This window comes from Miniopterus natalensis, chromosome 14 (genome assembly GCF_054644295.1).
Source record: "Miniopterus natalensis isolate mMinNat1 chromosome 14, mMinNat1.hap1, whole genome shotgun sequence".
In the NCBI taxonomy this organism is placed as follows: domain Eukaryota; kingdom Metazoa; phylum Chordata; class Mammalia; order Chiroptera; family Miniopteridae; genus Miniopterus; species Miniopterus natalensis.
In genome coordinates, this window is record NC_142094.1 from 7980718 (window position 1) to 7998101 (window position 17384).

Here is a 17384-nt window from a genome sequence, read left to right on the forward strand (position 1 = left end):
GGAGCTGGATGAGACTCAGAGTCTGACGCTGGCTTTGGAAAGGACCCTGGGAGTCTATCAACAAGAAGAGATGAGCGTCAGAGGTAAGCGGGGCTCACGGGGACGAGCCACGTCAGACTAACATCGTGTTCCATTCCGAGAAGCTCAGATCTGGTGACTGTGGCACAGAGTGGACAGAGATTAGATGGGGCTGCAGATAGAGTTGTGTAGGACATTCTTGCACTTCCAGAGTGACCTTACCCAGCTGTGCTGATGCATGGGAGAGTGGTGACCCTCGGGGGGTTGGGAGTCAGCCCAAAAGTCCCGTCAGCACCTCATCTGCTCTTTTGCTTTATTTGCTCCCTTTCCTGCTCCTCGTTATTATCATGATTATTACACTATATCATCTCCTTCTCTTCTGTCTCCTCCTCATTGCTATTATCAAGGTTTGTCTCATGGCACTGTGGAGGTGAAGTTGGGTGAATACCTAGCACAGCAGTTGGCAGAATCCAGATGCACAGTGTCTCAAACAGCTGGGGTGCGCCTCTGAGGTCAGCAGCCTGAGTTTGGAGCTGGGGTGCGGCTCTGAGGTCAGCAGCCTGAGTTTGGAACTGGGGTGCAGCACTGAGGTCAGCAGCCTGAGTTTGGAGCTGGGGTGCGGCTCTGAGGTCAGCAGCCTGACATTTGGCAGCTGGGGTGTGGTTCTGAGGTCAGCAGCCTGAGTTTGGAGCTGGGGTGCGGCTCTGAGGTCAGCAGCCTGAGTTTGGAGCTGGGGTGCGGCTCTGAGGTCAGCAGCCTGAGTTTGGAGCTGGGGTGCAGCACTGAGGTCAGCAGCCTGAGTTTGGAGCTGGGGTGCAGTACTGAGGTCAGCAGCCTGAGTTTGGAGCTGGGGTGCAGTACTGAGGTCAGCAGCCTGAGTTTGGAGCTGGGGTGCAGCACTGAGGTCAGCAGCCTGAGTTTGGAGCTGGGGTGCAGTACTGAGGTCAGCAGCCTGAGTTTGGAGCTGGGGTGTGGTTCTGAGGTCAGCAGCCTGAGTTTGGAGCTGGGGTGCGGCTTTGAGGTCAGCAGCCTGAGTTTGGAGCTGGGGTGCAGCACTGAGGTCAGCAGCCTGAGTTTGGAGCTGGGGTGCAGCACTGAGGTCAGCAGCCTGGAGTTTGGCAGATTCGACATGAATGCGGTCGGGTTGAGACATGCAGCTTTCCTCATGTGGCTACTGTGAAAACTCCATGAAGTAAGGTGATTAAGCCTCTGGCACATAAACCCTCAGATAGTCAATAAACAGTGACTTCCATTTTTATATCATGAAGGATCCTGGTAGCAAAATATTCCATCCTGCAGTAAAGCCACATGTCCAAAAGTTCAGTGCTGAGAAGAGGGTTGTCACCTCCGTGGCTCAGGGCACTCTGGGCAGCTCAGGCAACAAGGGTCCACGCGCTGTGGCTGGCAAAGGTTGCCTGGGCTGAGAAGGCAGCCCAGTGGGGCCGTCTGCAGAGGGATGTGGGGGCGCAGCAGGCTGGGGAGGACAGCAGGGAGGCTCTGCCCAGGCTTGGGAAAGACATCTAGATGATAGCTCTAAACCAGGGGTGGGGAACGTCTGGCTCAGGGGCAGTATAAGGCATGCAAAATCATTTGGTGTGGCCCTGCCCAGGCAACCACAGGTGGGACTAAAAATTCAATAAGTCCAGGAGCTTTTTCATAGCAACAATACTTTTGTATGGCCCACGCATGATGTTATAAATATCCAAAAGGCCCTTGGCAGAAAAATATGTTTCCTGCCCCTGCTCTAAATGGTCATAGAGAACTGTCTGAGACAGAGAGAGAGAGAGAGAGAGAGAGAGAGAGAGTTATATGTATATGAGTATGAGTGTGAGTGTATGTTTATGTATGTGTGTATGTGTATGTGTGAGGATATGATTGTGCCTGGGTGTGTGTTTCTTTGTAGACCGATAGGGCTTTAAGACAACCAGTTACTCTGAGAAAGGAGAGAATTGGCTTCACCCCGATTACAGCCATGCGCTGGCAGATCTGGAAAGGACTGTGGAGATAATGCAGCCCAACCCTAGTTACAGATGGGGAATGGGGCTGGGAGAGGTGGCATGGTTAGCTCAGGGGCACTCAGTGGACTGATGGGGCTCCTCTGCTTCTTCAAGAAACATTGGCCAGCACTGACCTCTGATGTCAATGTCACCCTTTTTGAGAAATTGGTTTGAGAAGGATGTTAGAAGGGCTCGGTCTGCATTCCCACCAGCAGTGCACCAGGGTTCCCTTTTCTCCACACCCTCACCAGCACTTGCTGTGTGTTGATTTATTGATGGTAGCTATTCTGACAGGCGTGAGGTGATACCTCATTGTGGGGTTTTTTTTGCGTGTCTCTGATGAATAGTGATGTTGAGTATTTTTTCATGTGTCTCTTGGCCATCCGAATGTCCTCTCTGGAGAAGTGTCTATTCAGGTCCTGTGCCCATTTTTTTAATTGGGTTTATTTGTCTTTCTTTTGTTGAGCCTTGTGAGTTCTCTATATATTTTGGAAATTAACCCCTTATCAGATGTGTCATTGGCAAATATGTTCTCCCATACAGTAGGTGCTCTCACCTATAAGTAGAATTTAATGAACACAATAAACTGACAAACGAAATAGGCCCAGAGGCATGGGTGCATGGAACAGACTGACGAATCTCAGAGGGGAGGGAAGGGGAGACAGGAAGAGATTAACCAAAGAACTTATAAGCATAGCCCATGGACACAGACAATAGTGTGGTGAAGGCTTGGGGTAGGGCAGGGACTGGGAGGAGAGCAGTAAAGGGGGGTAAAATTGGGGCACATCTATAATACTGTCAACAATAAAATAAAATTAAGTTAAATTTTAAAAAGAAGGGCTCAGATCCCCCTGGAAGCACAAGTTGGGGCACTGTGAGTGTGACATGGGTAACACAACCAAAGCAGGCTTTGGGGACACACTCTTGGGTTTCAGCCCCAGCTGCACCTCCCACTTGCAGGCCACATTAGGCAGGTGTGTAGCTTTCCAAAACTCAGATCCTCCTATCTGTGAAAAAGGGTAAAGATGGAAGGAGGTGACATATGCAAAACACATATCACAGACTCTGCCACCGAGATGGAGGGCGGGAGGGCAGGCAGGGTGCCTGGGCTTCCTTTTCCATGTGGGACAAGAGGCATGGCAAGAGGAAGGAGCTGACAGGAGCCCACGTGGTATTTATGCATAATACGCCTGCGCAAGTACCAGCGATGAGACTCAGCCGCCTGCTCCTCAGGGCTCCTGGGCCTGGGGAAATATTTCCTGATGACAAAGGCTTGGAGCACTCAGTCCTGCAGCCCAGCATGAGGTGGGCACCAGCTGAGGTGGGCACTTGCAGATGGGTTTCCCAATTTCTAGAACTTGCTGGCAGAGTTGATTAAGGAAAGGCAGGGATGAATGCCTCCCCAGCAGGGCTGAAGGCACCTCTCCTCCTCAGTGCCACCCTCGAACATGACCACTATATGTCTCTTCTCGAAGCCTCAAGAGCAGTATAGAAGTTGGTCCAACTGACTATGCCCAGCAAGTGGGCACAAGAAGACAGTGGACAGTTACCAGGTGAGCAGAAGGAAAGCTAGTGGATTAATGTGTGAGGAGAACCAAGTGCTGGCTCTTTCAGGGAGTAGAGACAGGAGAGATCCCCACTTGTTCCAGGGGTAGGGCCAAGCACAGAGGTGACAGCCCCCTGGGTGTAGAAGCGGTGGACAGACACAGCCCCACACCTACCCTTTCATGTATGGGTATTTATTGCTTCAATTTTTTACTCTCTGGACACCTGTACCTGCAGGAGCTCGTGTCCCCAGGTGCTTAAAGTTCTTGGCACTTCTGACGATTTTGGCAGGAGGAATTGGCATGCCGTTTAACAAGGAATGCAAACTGCCCTAAATCAGCATGCAAACCTGTTAGAGCCTTCAACAAAGTCAGATGGCTGGTGGATGCCTTGTGTGTTCCTTTATTACAGCAGCTGCCACCTGGATGCTCACAGGTGCAGAGACAGCACTGAGTCATGTCTCTGGGTGGCAGCATTGTGCAGTGTGGTCCTTCCCCCCGATGGAGTCCTGGAGGCGAAAGTAGGTGGCATAGAGCTGAGACAGGGTGAGTTGAGGCATCTACAGTAGTCAGGGTTCTTTGGATGCAAACAGCTACCTGTTACTTCCTCTCTCTGCAGAGTCCTGTGGTCCAAGTGGTCCAAGTATGGCTGGCCCAACCATCAGGGGAGCTCTCCAATCTCATGGCTCTTCCCTGAAACAAGCCCTCTAGAATTCCAAAGCCCTGAAGATGAAGATGACAACTGTTGGAGCTTCCACCTTGCTGAGCTGTCCCAGGCCCTGCTAGTCAACATGGCTGCTGGGAAGGGGGCTCTGTGGAGCCCTTCAGCTGAAAACAGATGGTGGCGTAGTGAACCCGAGCAAAGCCGGGGCTGCCAGCCAGTGCTTCCACAGAAAAAAAACCACCCAGGCTCCAAGGCTGACAGCAGTGGTGGCCAGGATGAGTCCTGTGTGGAGGTGTCACTGTCAACACCCCAGGGCAAGCTTAGGCTGGAAAAGCCACTGGCCCAGAAAGTGTGCTGGGAACAGGGGCAGAGCGCCTTCATGGAGGTGCCTAGGCTGAAGGAAAGGCTACAGGGCAGGCCGGCCAAGGACAGGGAACATGATGGCCTCAGGAGCCAGCCTGGCCTTCAGCAGCTGGCCCAGGGCGTCCCCGGGGACCCCACTGGCAGTACGGTCTTCTCTTTGTGGCCCAGCAGAGCCGGAAGGGAGCAGAGAAGTGCCTTCAGCAAACCAGCCAGATGTCCATCGGGGAGACCTGGGTCAACCTCGCTCTTCCAGGCAGGCAAACCTGCAGATGCCCTGGGGGAGCTGTTGGGGCTCATCAAGATGGTAGACATCCCTTGTTGGGGTCGACTTTCCAATGCCAAGATTTTGGTGGGTGATTTCTTGAACCTGCAGACACTGCCACAGGGTGCTCCTCTCTGCAGTGCTTTCTTGGGTGCTCCCACCCTGTGGCTAAAGCATGCCATGGCCCAAGTGCCCACAGCCTCACCACCCTCCACTGGCTCCCAGGCCCTCCTGCCACCCACGTTCACTTTCCTGGGCTTGTCCACCCAGAACTGGTGTGCAAAGTGCAGCCTCTCCTTCCACCTGACCTCCGACCTGGTTTTTCATATGCGGTCCCACCACAAAAAGGAGCATGCAGAGCCTGACCCACATTCTAAGAAGCCGACAGAAGAGGCACTTACATGCCCCATCTGCCAGGAGCACTTCCGGGAGCGCCACCACCTCTCCCGGCACATGGCTTCCCACAGATGAAGGTGGCTGTGGGACTCTGCAGTGTCCAGACTTTGGCAAGGGGCAGCAGGGACTCACTGGGGCTCCCTGTAAGAGGCTATCTGCAGTTGTCTGTAGGGCTGTCTGAACTGGGATGTGTAGATGAACAGCTCAGTCATAATTTGAAAAGGACAGTCCTCAGCTGCAATGTCTTTTGAAGTAAATAAAGCTGAAATTAAATGATGCCCTTTGCTAACCCAGGTGTCAGGACCACGGGGCACAAAGTGCTTCTAGCATCTGCAAGAGTGAGGGCCTGCTCCTGTCACCACTCCTTTGGCTCCACAGAGCCAAGTTTGGCATGCAGCAGGGGCATGAAGGCAGACAAGCCTGGGATTGAGCCTCGGCCCTCTCACTGATAGCCCTGCCCTGGAACAAACTGCTCTAACTGCCTGAGCCCCAGATTTCTTATCTGTAAAAGAGATATGACACCTGTGCTTTTGGATGTTGTCAGAGTTACATGGAACTGGCCAGCACACCACCTGGAGCTGTGTGGTCACTGTCTAAGGGATACTTACTATCATTGTCCAGATCAGTCATCTGCTGATACATAACAAAATCTAAGTGGTAAACAACTCAGAGTGTGGATTTCTCATTCAGGGTCTGTGCGTTGGCTGGGGTGGGGCTGGTCTTTCTCGGGCTTGGCTCCATCCTTAGGTTCATGTTCTTTATTTCTGGAACTGGGGCTTTCCAGATCATGCTTTGTTCATGGTCATGATTACAGGACAGGGCAGCAAGTCCTCTGCCTTGGTCACTTCTGCTAAAGCCTCTTTGGCCAAAGCAAGTCAGTGGCCAAGTTCAAGGTTAAGGAGTGAAATGTAACGAGAGTGGGTGTATCATCCACTGTAGGAGTGTGAAGACTTGGGATCAACAACTCAGCCATGGTTCTCCACATTCTGAATGTGTGGCTCTTGGGAAGGGAGCATGTGCAAAAGCTTAAGGCTTAAGACACTGTGAGAATTGGGAGAGTCCTGGGTGCCACTATTATCTCTTCTGCTTTTCCATGTTTGTCCTTGCAAACATCGGGCCCCACACACTGCTGTCCTGCAGGCTAGTTTGTGTGAGGCCATTTGTTGGGAATTCTTCTGAGTCAGTGCATTGTTTATGACTGGTTTCCACTTTGCTGTCAGGATTTCTTCATTTGACCTGCAGCTTGCAGCTCTCTAGAGGGGCCTCCATCACAGGGCTCAGGCTGTGGTTGGGAAGAGCTGGTGGGGGTAACTTGGGGATGCATGCCCAAATCAGACCTGTGGGGAGGGGAGTAGGGCACCCCTGAGGCCTCCTGAGGAGTGAGGGCATGAGCTGAGCCTCAAAGTCCAGGAGGCACTGGGATTCAGTCAGGGAGGGCAGTGCTGGGGAGGAGGGCCGAGCTGTAGAGGTTCTAGGGTGCTGAAAGGTTAGCATGAGGAGAACTGGGTGGGGAGGAAACCCTAGAGAAGATGGAGACACACAGAGGCCTCAGAGGAGAAGAGTTTGGACCAGAGCATAGGAGGGCCAGCTCTGAGAGGCAATCCTGGCCTCAGTGGGAAGGAAAGGATGGCTGTAGGAGAGGAGATGACGATGACTCCCTGAGGCATTCCCTTCACATCTGAGAGGAGCTGGGCTGCTCCCTACAGGCACCAACAGAGCACCTCCATTCTCAGGGGGAGGCTTGGAGGAATGGTCTGCAGGTCAGCCCCTTGGGAGCTGTGTGGGGGCAGAATTTGCCCACAGAGAGGCCGAAGCTTCAAGAAGCCTCCCCTTATGCTGTCCCATGTGGGGCAGAAAGGGCCCCTCACAGGTTTGGACCTGAGGCTCCACACTGTGCAGTGACAGGCATCATTTCATCCACATGGCATACCTAGGAGGGAGGTATTTAATTCCCATTTTACTGCTGAGGAAACTAAAACTAAATTCCAAGAGGTTAACGGACTTTCCTAAGACCATGAATTAAGATCCAGACCCCAGGACCTCCTCACACTGAGCTGCATCCCTCCTAGCCTACCACACAGTTGCTCAGCGTGCTCATGTGTCCTCGTGGGTGGTTTTAAAACTAGAACCAGACATTGGCTTCACCTTGCACCCCGCCCCACCACACACACACACATTTCTTATTGCCTTTCTCCTTAGCGCTTTTCACTATCTTGCCTACAATTGTTTGTTTACCATGTCCCCTGTCAGTAGAATGTGAGCTCCAGGAGGGAGCTTTGCTGCTGTGTGCCCGGCGCATCCCCAGCAGGCGGACCGATGCAGGCACACAGCAGGTGCTACTCCAGCCTCACCGCTGACAAACCTTGAACCAGCTTCTCTAGGGGTTTTGACATCTGTCAAATGGTATGCACAGCCATCCTCCTCTGGCTTATTAGATTGGTCCATAATTTCTTGAAATCACTTTGAAAGGCATAAAAGCATTATACTAAGACAAAGTAGAAATTCAGAATTGAGACTGTAAAATTCTAGTCCATTCCCTCATTTCACAGCAGTAAGACTGATGTCCATGGATAAGCTGGCCTGCAGAGTGTTGTAAGACAAGTGGTGGTGAGGTCAAGGCTAGGGTTCCTGAGGTATCTGTGAGGTCTAGGTCTGTGGGCCCTCCTGGCCTGCTGTACTCCTTGAGGGACCAGGGATATGGCCTCAAAGGGAATTATTACTAACAGTGACCACACTACTCACAAGCAAGGGGGACATTTAGAGAAATTAATAAATTAAAGCTAAGTTAATTAAAGTTATGAAGAAGCACAACAAAGCATTTTCCCCCAAATCAATTTTTAAGATGGAGTTTAGTTTGGTAAAAATTGATGTAAATGTAAGTTGCTTTGCAGACATTGAAATTGACAAACTGAAGGATGACTTATAGAGGTGATGGCTTACAGCTTATGAATGTGGCAGTTACTACTTGTCACCAGCTGGGTTCCCAAAGTACTCTTGACAGTTGAATCCTGTCTCATCCATTCTTCTCGTCTGCCCTCCTTTATCTACCCGCGAGCAGTCACTTTTAATCACGACTTTGCCCAAACACACTCTGTCACCTTCTTTACCATTTAAGGGTTGGCTGGTGATGTTGCCACATAACATTACATCAGCAGGTATAAATTTTTCTCTACAATTGTTGGGTAAAAATTGCCACATTCCTTAAATTCTCTATGTCAAATTTAATCTTTTCTGCACCCCATCCTTTGGCTTTAGTAGGATATGCAATCCTACCAATTTTGGAAATTCCTCTCCTGCCTCTCAAGTTCAGAGGAAGTTTCCCAGCACCCCACGCCTAAGAAGGTGGCCTCTTTTAACACCACGTCCTCTCCTTATGCGGCCTTAGTGGCTTTGCTGCTATTTCCCAGGGTGCTCTGTCTTCTCTCCTCTGCCTCAGCCAGGGTCTTGGGCTGTGGTGGTTTTCTGGAAATGCTCTCATTAGGCAGGTAGCACAGGAGCCACCAAGTCAATGAGCAGACAAGGGGAAGGAAAATACCTACTGTGGCTAGAAAAATGGCTAATTATATTCTAATAAATTATCTCTCTGTAGCCATTCAGTTAAAACTTATTAAAGTCCCAAAAATGTGCTAATGAGGTTAAAATAAGACATTTTGAATTCAGATCCATTTTATTTCTCAATTTTAACCAAGACCTGTTTTTTCTGTTTGTATGTAGAAGAAAAGTAAAACCTTGATAAGTCTGGGATCCTGCTTTTCAATTACTGGAACATTTCTAAATCTTAGGCCATGGATTCTAATCAAATAACTACATAATTAAGTTACTGAAAGTGAGTGAATTCCACTCTATTTGGGGCATGAGGAGGGAAGAGGGAGGAAAGGCAGTCCTCACAGCCTAAAGGCCAAACACAGGCCAGAAATCAGGACTGTCTGTGAAATTAGAGGCCAGCTAATTCAGTGGGCTTTTTCTTTCTTTCTAGTATTACAGATGCCCCTTTTTCCCCCTGTTGATCCCCTCCACCCCTCATCCACCCACTCTCAAGCCTTCCCCATAACAATGTCTGTGTCCGTGGGTTATGCTTATAGACATATATGTCTATAAGCTCTTTGATTAATCTCTTACCACCCACTCCCCTACCCCCACCTTCCCTCTGAGATCTCTCAATCTGTTCCATGCTTCTATGTCTCTGGATCTATTTTGTTCATCAGTTTATTTTGTTTATTACACTTCACATATAAGTGAGATCATGTGGTATTTGTCTTTCTCTGACTGGTTTATTTTGCTTACCATAATACTCTCCACTTGCCTCCATGCTGTCCCAAAGGATAAATGATCCTTCTTTTTCACAGCTGCATAGTATTTCATGGTATAAATGTACCACAGCTTTTTTATCCACTAGTCTACTGATGTGCACTTAAGAAGAATGTATATTCTGCAACTTTGGATAAAATGCTCTGTAACTGTCAATTAAATCCATCTGACCTAGTGTGTCATTTAGGGTCACCGTTTCCTTGTTGATTTTTTGTCTGGAAGACCTATCCAGTGAAATCAGTGGAGTGTTAAAGTCCCCTAGTATGACTGTATTGCTGTTGATCTCTCCCTTAAAGTCCTCTAGATGTTTTTTTATAAATTTAGGTGATCCTATATTGGGTGCATATAGGTTTATTAGGGTTATATCCTCTTGTTGGATCGATCCCTTTAGTATTATGTGGTGACCTTTCTTGTCTCTTGTTATTGTCTTCATTTTGAAGTCTATTTTGTCCGATATGAGTATTGCTACCCCAGTTTTTTTGTTTTTCATTTCCATTCTCATGGAAAATTTTTTTCCATCCCTTCACCCTCATCCTGTGTGAGTCTTTTGTTTTGAGGTGGGTCTCTTGTAGACGACATATATTTGGATCATGTTTCTTATCCATTCAGGTTACCCTACGTATTTTTATTGGAGCATTTAATCCATTTACATTTAAGGTTATTGTTGATAGATACTTATCTATTGCCATTTTAATTCTTTATGCCTATGTTTCTCTTTCTTTCTATTTCTATTTCTAATTGCAGCAGTCCCTTTAACATTTCCTGCAATGCTGGTTTGGTGGTGATAAACTCTTTTAGCCTTTTCTTTGTCTGGGAAGTTCTTTATTTCACTACCTATCTTGAATGATAGCCTTGCTGGATAGAGCAGTCTTAGTTTCAGATCCTTGTTTTGCATTACCTTGAGCACTTCATGACATTGCCTTCTGGCCTGTAGAGTTTCTCATGAGAAGTCAGCTGACAGCCTTATGGGAGCTCCTTTGTAGGTAACAGATTGCTTTTCTCTTGCTGCCTTTAAGATTTTCCCTTTGTCTTGAATTTTTGGCATTTTAATTATGATGTGTCAGGGTGTGGGCCTCTTTGGATTCTTCTTGCTTGGGACTCGCTGTGCCTCCTGAACTTGTGTGACTTTTTCCTGCACCAGGTTAGAGAAGTTTTCTGCCATTATTTCTTCAAACAGGTTCTCTAACCCTTGCTTATTTTCGACCTCCTCTGGCATTCCTATGATGTGAATATTGTTACATTTCCCGTTGTCCCACAGCTACTTTAGACTATCTTCCTGTTTTTTAATTGTTTTTCCTTTTTGGGTCTCTGATTGAGTGATTTTTTTCTGCCCTGTCCTCTAATTCCCTGATACGATTCTCAGCTTCCTCTAATCTGCTATTTATTCCTTCCTATCTATTATTTATTTCTGCTATGTCATTCTTCATTTCCTTCATAGTTTCCATATCTTTTTTCATGCTGTTGAGCATCCTTACAATCAGTATTCTGAACTCTATATCTGATAGATTCTTATCTCATTTCATTTAGCTCTGTTTCTGGAGACTTCTCTTGTTCTTTCATTTGGGGTTTGTTTTTTTGTCTCCCCATTTTGGCTGCCTATTTGGGTTTGTTTCTATGTTTTAGGTAGATCTGTGAGGACTCTTAGTCTTTTTGGAAGGTCTCTGGTGCAGGATAATGTCAGAGGCTGTTTGTGACTGTCCTTGAATACACTGTTTGGAGCTATCAGCAACCTTTGGTTTGAGGTCTCCTCTGCTGGGGCTGGGTGCATTTGGACAGGATCAAGATGCACATCAAAGTCTGCTTTTCTAAGGCCAGGGTCCAGAAGGAGATCAGGCAAGGACTCAAAGCACTCTGAGGTCTGCTTCTGCCTGCGGGCTGATTAATCTGATTCTCTTAATGAGCCTCAGGCTGTAGAAACTCCTCTGGGTAGGGCAAGAGGTTTTCCAGCAGGTGGAGCAATTGCTTCCCCCACCCAGGAATATGCAGCAAATTGTTTGCCTGAGAAAGATGTCCTCTGCTGTATAGAGGAATGACTCAACACAGGAATCCAAAGGGGTGCCCTCTGAGCTCTATCTCCAGAGCCCACAAGCCTAGGTTCTCCTTATGCAGCTCTGGTCCACTCTGCCCTTCATCTGCTGGAGCCCAACATGAGTGGCTGCACATGAAACATTGTGCATTGGCTCTTTAAGAGGGTGCCTGCATTTTCAGCTGTCTCTCCCTGGCAGACAAAAACCCAGCTGCTTTTCACAGCCAGATGTTATGTGGGCACCTTTCTCAGTTCTGGTGCTCTTGGCTGGGAATCCTAGCCTGGGGTTTAGGCCCCAGAGTCCTCAGTGGGAAGCCCCCACAACTGAGATCTCCCTCTGGACCTTCAGCTGTTGCCTGTGAGAGCCCAGCTAGCCCTCTCATGCCTCCGTACTTCCTACCAGTCTCTATGTGGTCTCCACTTTATGTCCTTGGTTATGAGGATTCTCTCCAGCTCGTTTTCAGTTGCAGTTGATTATTCAGGATGGTTTTTCTGTATTTTAGTTGAAATTCCATTTTAGTCCTGGAGAGTGTCAGTGTAGCTTCCACTCAGTCTGCTGCCATCTTTAATTTCTCTCAGTGGGCTTTTAAACACTGATTGCCAAAATGGAATGCATTGACTTAAGGAAGTACATTACTGGTGGTGGTGATTGGGAGAGGCAGGAACCACCAGCTGGAGTCCCCTAACTCTATTATGGTCTCAGTCTTCGAAGAGGCCAGGTGCTGGGCCTGGCCCTGCTAGCCTCATCCATACTACCCTATTCCTCTGGGCACAGAAAGAGAATTCTTCTTAGTCTGAAAGGCAGCAGTTGTCCCTAGGTGAACCTGGCATCCTTCCTTATTTGGAAAGTGTTTGCACCCCCTGGAGGCAGCAGGCCTTTCCTGCAGGCCACCTCTTTGCAGAAAGCTGGTTAACACACCCTGGCTATTTGCATAATGTTTTTGTTTTTTGTACTAGAAGTCATGTGGGAGGTCTCAAGATCACATAGCAAGATATAAATCCCATAGAAAATAAACATTTTATTTTAAAAATAAATCATTTTTCGATGTGATTTGATTTGTGCCACTTCTTAGGAGAAAATAATTTTTTGAAGCCAATTTTGAATGGGGACTGAGGGGGCAGTGCATGCTGGGAGGAGGGTTGGGGTTCTTTCAATTCAACTTTTTCTTCCCTGGCCATCCTGTGTTTTCCTAGAGCAGGAGACAGGAAGCCAGCAGCTTCTGATACCCTTGCTATTCTAAGCTGCTTGGATTAGGAGGCTATTTTTAGCACCAGCTGCCTTGGTCAGCAAGGCCAAATGGAACTAACCCTATAGGGACCAGGACGTGCAAGATGGGCACCAACTGTCCAGTGGGGACTCCATAGGAAGGTTTCCTTGTCCACCAGTGTAATTTGGTATGCTGCATTTTTCTTTTTGAGCCGTGTCCTCTCCTTGCATTAAAGCTGTGTGGGTAGACAGGGCCCACAAATGTGGCCCCTGGCTGTGAATTGGGCTGTGTGGGCAGATGCAGGGACACAGGAAGCAGGAAGGTGAGATGGGAGAAGAGCTGGACCTCTCCTCTGGTGCTCCAGCACTCCTTGAAGAGAGAGGACTATGGGGCCTCTCAGGTGCCTCCTTCACACTCCTCCTGTGTAAGTCCCTGACCCCTGCCTCCTGGGGAAAGGGTGAATCAAGTCTCTAGCAAGGATCCTGACAGTGAAGGATCCTGCCACCTCTTCTTTCCTCTTCTAACCACAGAGAGCCTGACAGAGGTGTGGCTTGTTCCTGTGGGACAACACTTAGAGGTAGGTCCCAGGAACCCAGAGCCGATGAGATAGGCCAGGCAGCCAGGACAAGTGGAACAGCAAAACTGAAACAGACAGCTAAACCAACTGGCAGAGCAATTTACAGCTGATACAGAAAGTCTCTTTCCTGGAGCTAATATCTAGGCCTCAGCTGTATTTCAACTCCTGGTCCAGAAAAGCCACAAAACTAGGTGGGTGATGCCAGGGCCAGCTGCAATGACTAACAACTCCTTGCCCTAGCACTGGGAGACTATGACCCTGAAAGCACACCTGGAAAACTAATGAGTATTCTGCTGAAACCCTCCCCTGAGACTTCCCCTAAGATTCCTGCCTGCAACAGAGGGATAAAAGCCTCAAGACAAAGGACCCAGCATGCAGCCTCACACCATTCCCTTTCCCCTCTTCTTCCCTCTCTTCTTCCCCCACAGGTAGGGATCTCCTGAACTCTAAGGGACCTCACAAGACTTGCAACCAAGACAGCAATGGGCAGAGGCAGCTCGTCACAGGCTGGTCTCCTGAATTTGACCCCAAGACCTTCTTTTCTCTCACTTTCCAGAGAGCCGGAGCAGCCCAGCCTAGGCTCTCCTATTGCTTCTCCTATGCTAAGGCCTTTCTTGTTTTACTGTCCTCAGCTTTAATAAATGTTCCCTCATAGTCCCTGGACTTATATTGTGAAATTTTTCCTGTGCAGTCAAGAACTCACATACTACCAGTTGGCCGTGGGCAGACCCACCAAGGGCCACGTCCACTGTCCGGTAACATCACCTCCCTTCATCCCTCCCACCCTGGCCCTGTGCTATTAGCCTTGGTCAAGGAGCAGATGTGCTCCACTGTTCCCTGTCCCCATCCCACTCTGCTCACACCTGGTCCCCAGGTCTTCTCTGCCTCCACCACTTGCCATGGCTGGCCTGATACCCTCAGGATCTGATCCTGGGTGGATGTAGGAGATGAACCCAGCATGTGACTGTGTTTCTTTATATGCATAACAACCTCATGGTTTAGCTGCCCAGAGTGTGGTTTGAGTTTGCTATTGTTACAACACAGCCCAGCTGGAGTCCTGCAGCTGCCTTAGCACCTCTGCACACAGGTCAGTCCTCTCTGCTCACTCTTGGCTGATCTCCCTTCCTGACACATCTCCAGGAGGGGCAGAGAAATAGACACCTTGAAGATCTGCATCACACAATAAAGTCTTTTAAGTGGACAGGGGTCCCGTTTGGTCATTCATTCATTCATTCATTCATCCATCCATGGTGTGCTGAGCTCTCTTCCCCAGATGCCAAGTTTGTTTGGCCTGGAAGAGCAGAGACAAGTAGGTTAAGTTTCCATCCTTGAGTGCCTCACAGAACAGTTGGGAAGACTGATGATACAAGATAAGCACTGTGGCAGGGGTTCCCAGGGGACTGAGGAAATGCACAGAAAAGTGAGGGACTTCATCTGACCAACTGACATCAGAGCAGGTCCTGTGGATCAAAGGGCATTAGAGAGTATGGAAGACCTAACACACCACAGGCTCTTTCTTGAGGTTGGGACCCAGGGGTCCACAGGCCAGAGAAAGCTGGGGTGGGAGGAAGGTGGGGAAATAGACAACAGCCTGGCCCAGCTCCTCTCTCTGGTGGGCAGTGGGACCCATGAGGGGTCTTCAAGCAGAGGAAGACATGAGAAGGTTACATGGCAGAGCAGAAGCCTTGGGTGCAGGCTGAAGCACAGAAATGGGGCAGGGGGCTGTAGTGGAGATTTAAGCATAGATCCGGGACCTCAAGATAAAGGAGAGGGATTGCAAGTGGGCCTAGAACAGAGGACTATTAACTCAAATAACTCTTCTTGGGTCCTGATGATTGTGTGGGCACAGGGTAGAGGGGCAGGGGGCAGAAGGGAGAATGTAAGAAGTGGCTTCCAGATTTCTGCTCTGATTTTTGGAGAGAGGTGTGACTGTGTGCAAGATGGGGACCTGGGGGCAGAAGCTGGCCTTGACCAGGCAGTGTGAGGGAGGATGGTAGTAATGAGCTCATATTGGGACATGGAAAGTTTGAGGGGCTTGCAGGACATCAGAGTAGAGACTGCTGGTCAGCTGTGGTTCACCTGCCACCAGAAAAGTTGCCTGGTAGGATGTTGTTTCCCGTTCCCTTTTCTCCAGTCATCAATCTCCAAGCAGGTGTCAAAGCAAAAAAGTTGGCCTCAGGATGGTTGACCCTTTTCACTCGCTCTGCCCAGGACTCTAGATTCTCTCACCTCAGTCCCTCTTCCAAGACCAGGCTCAGGGCCTATTCATAACATGGTGGAAACAGCTGGCTCTTTGGATCCAGACAGACATGTATTCACCTCTCCTGCCCCTTATGCAGCTGTTCCAGACAGTGGAGTTTGTTGTAAGAAAGCAAAGACTATGGTTAATTGAAGCTGAGAAGGATGTCTTGAGAGGAGCTTGGGCTGCACCCAGTGTTGGATAGGAAGGTTGGGGACCCAGGCTGGACCATGCACAGGGACAAAGAACAAGGCCAAAGCCATGGTCAGGCAGGAGGACACTGAGGAGGGGTACAAAGTGCTGCTTTGCACACTGAACATCTGGCCACTGCTGCTGTTCAGATCCCCTGGGTCACTTGCTCCAGATGAAATATTCTGCACAAGAGCCTCTGATTGGCTCAGGCAGGACCTCGTGCCTAAACCCTGATGTCAAGGAGCTGGGAAAGTAGGCTTCCAGGTGTGTAGCGCCAGAGTGGGGACATGGTGACAGCTCACATTTGCTGGGCACTGAATTAACTCATTTAATCTTCTAGCACTCAAAGGTACTATTATCTCTCCCATTGCAGAGATGAGGAAACTGAGGCTCAGAGAGGTGAAGTAAATTGCCCAGAGTTACACAATTGAGAAATGGCTAGGCTGCCTTCCTACCTCAATAGGCTGAAGCTGGAACCTGGGCTCCCAACCACCTCACTGCTTCTTAGAGAGTCTGTTTCCCAAAGGGTCACATGGGGAGCTATTCTCTGAACATCCAAAGGGGGTGCAAATGCTGGGTGGTAAATGCCAGGCAAATGTCCATTGTGCTAGATGTGTGGCCTCCTGTGGATTACTGAGCTTCTACAAGTCTCCACTGACTCCTGTGGAGATGGTGATGACAGCTGCCCATGTGCTGTGATGCCGGAAGAGAGCACTGTGCACGTTACCCAACCTGAGAGCTGCTCTGCCCCTTCCCTTAGTGAAGACCCAGCAGAACCTCAGCATATGTGAGCCCCACAGCACCTAGCCTGAAGCCTTAAATAAAATAAGCTGTAAATGAATGCCAGTAGTGCAAATCAAGGAAATCCAAATGATATTGAAAGTAAAACCCATGGAAAAAGTTAACCACTAGTGATCACTAAGGTATGATTACAGGCTCAATTGTATAATTTATTTTATCTTATTTATTTCCTTTTTGGAGTAATGATTGCCTCATTTGAAAATAATCATATGTACTCATATAAGGATTTAAGAAAAAAGAAAGGTATAGAGAAGAAACTTAAAATATTACCCCTGATTCAACCACCTAGAAGAAATCATGTAGGTCTAATGTAGGTGATCATCAGATAGCCATACATATAGGGCATCTGCCCCAAATATATACACACATTTTGAATAAGTTTAAAGGCAGTATTTACTAAACTACATTTCATTTTCAAAATTGAGCTATCAGCTGTTAAAGTATGTATACATTTTTGGACCCCCTGTGTGTGTGTGTGTGTGTGTGTGTGTGTGTGTGTGTGTATATATATGGGGTGTGTGTGTGTGTGCATGTGTGTGTATGTGAGAGAGAGAGAGCGAGAGAGAGAGAGCGCGAGAGAGAACCCTATAATGTAAGCATATTAGGGGACCAAATATGCCTAGACGTGAATAGGTCTAATGAAGGGAAAGGTTGAGATTGCCGTATACAATACTACTAAAATTCAATCATGCACTTAATCTTATTTGAATTTAGCAGAAGGAAAAGTAACGAGTGAAATCTTGCCTTCCATTTGGGCTTTCTTGTTCAGGCAGGGAGGGTTCAAAATTT

At 48.5% G+C, this 17384-nt stretch overlaps 1 protein-coding gene across 1 annotated transcript; it reads left to right on the forward strand.

Annotated features, from left to right (window-relative positions):
- Positions 1 to 4148: 4148 nt before the first annotated feature.
- On the forward strand, positions 4149 to 5333 carry ZNF488 (zinc finger protein 488). The gene has a single exon (XM_016200834.2). It carries the CDS (start codon positions 4351 to 4353, stop codon positions 5317 to 5319), a length of 969 nt encoding a protein of 322 aa, XP_016056320.2. The 5' UTR covers positions 4149 to 4350; the 3' UTR covers positions 5320 to 5333.
- The last annotated feature ends 12051 nt before the right edge of the window (positions 5334 to 17384 follow it).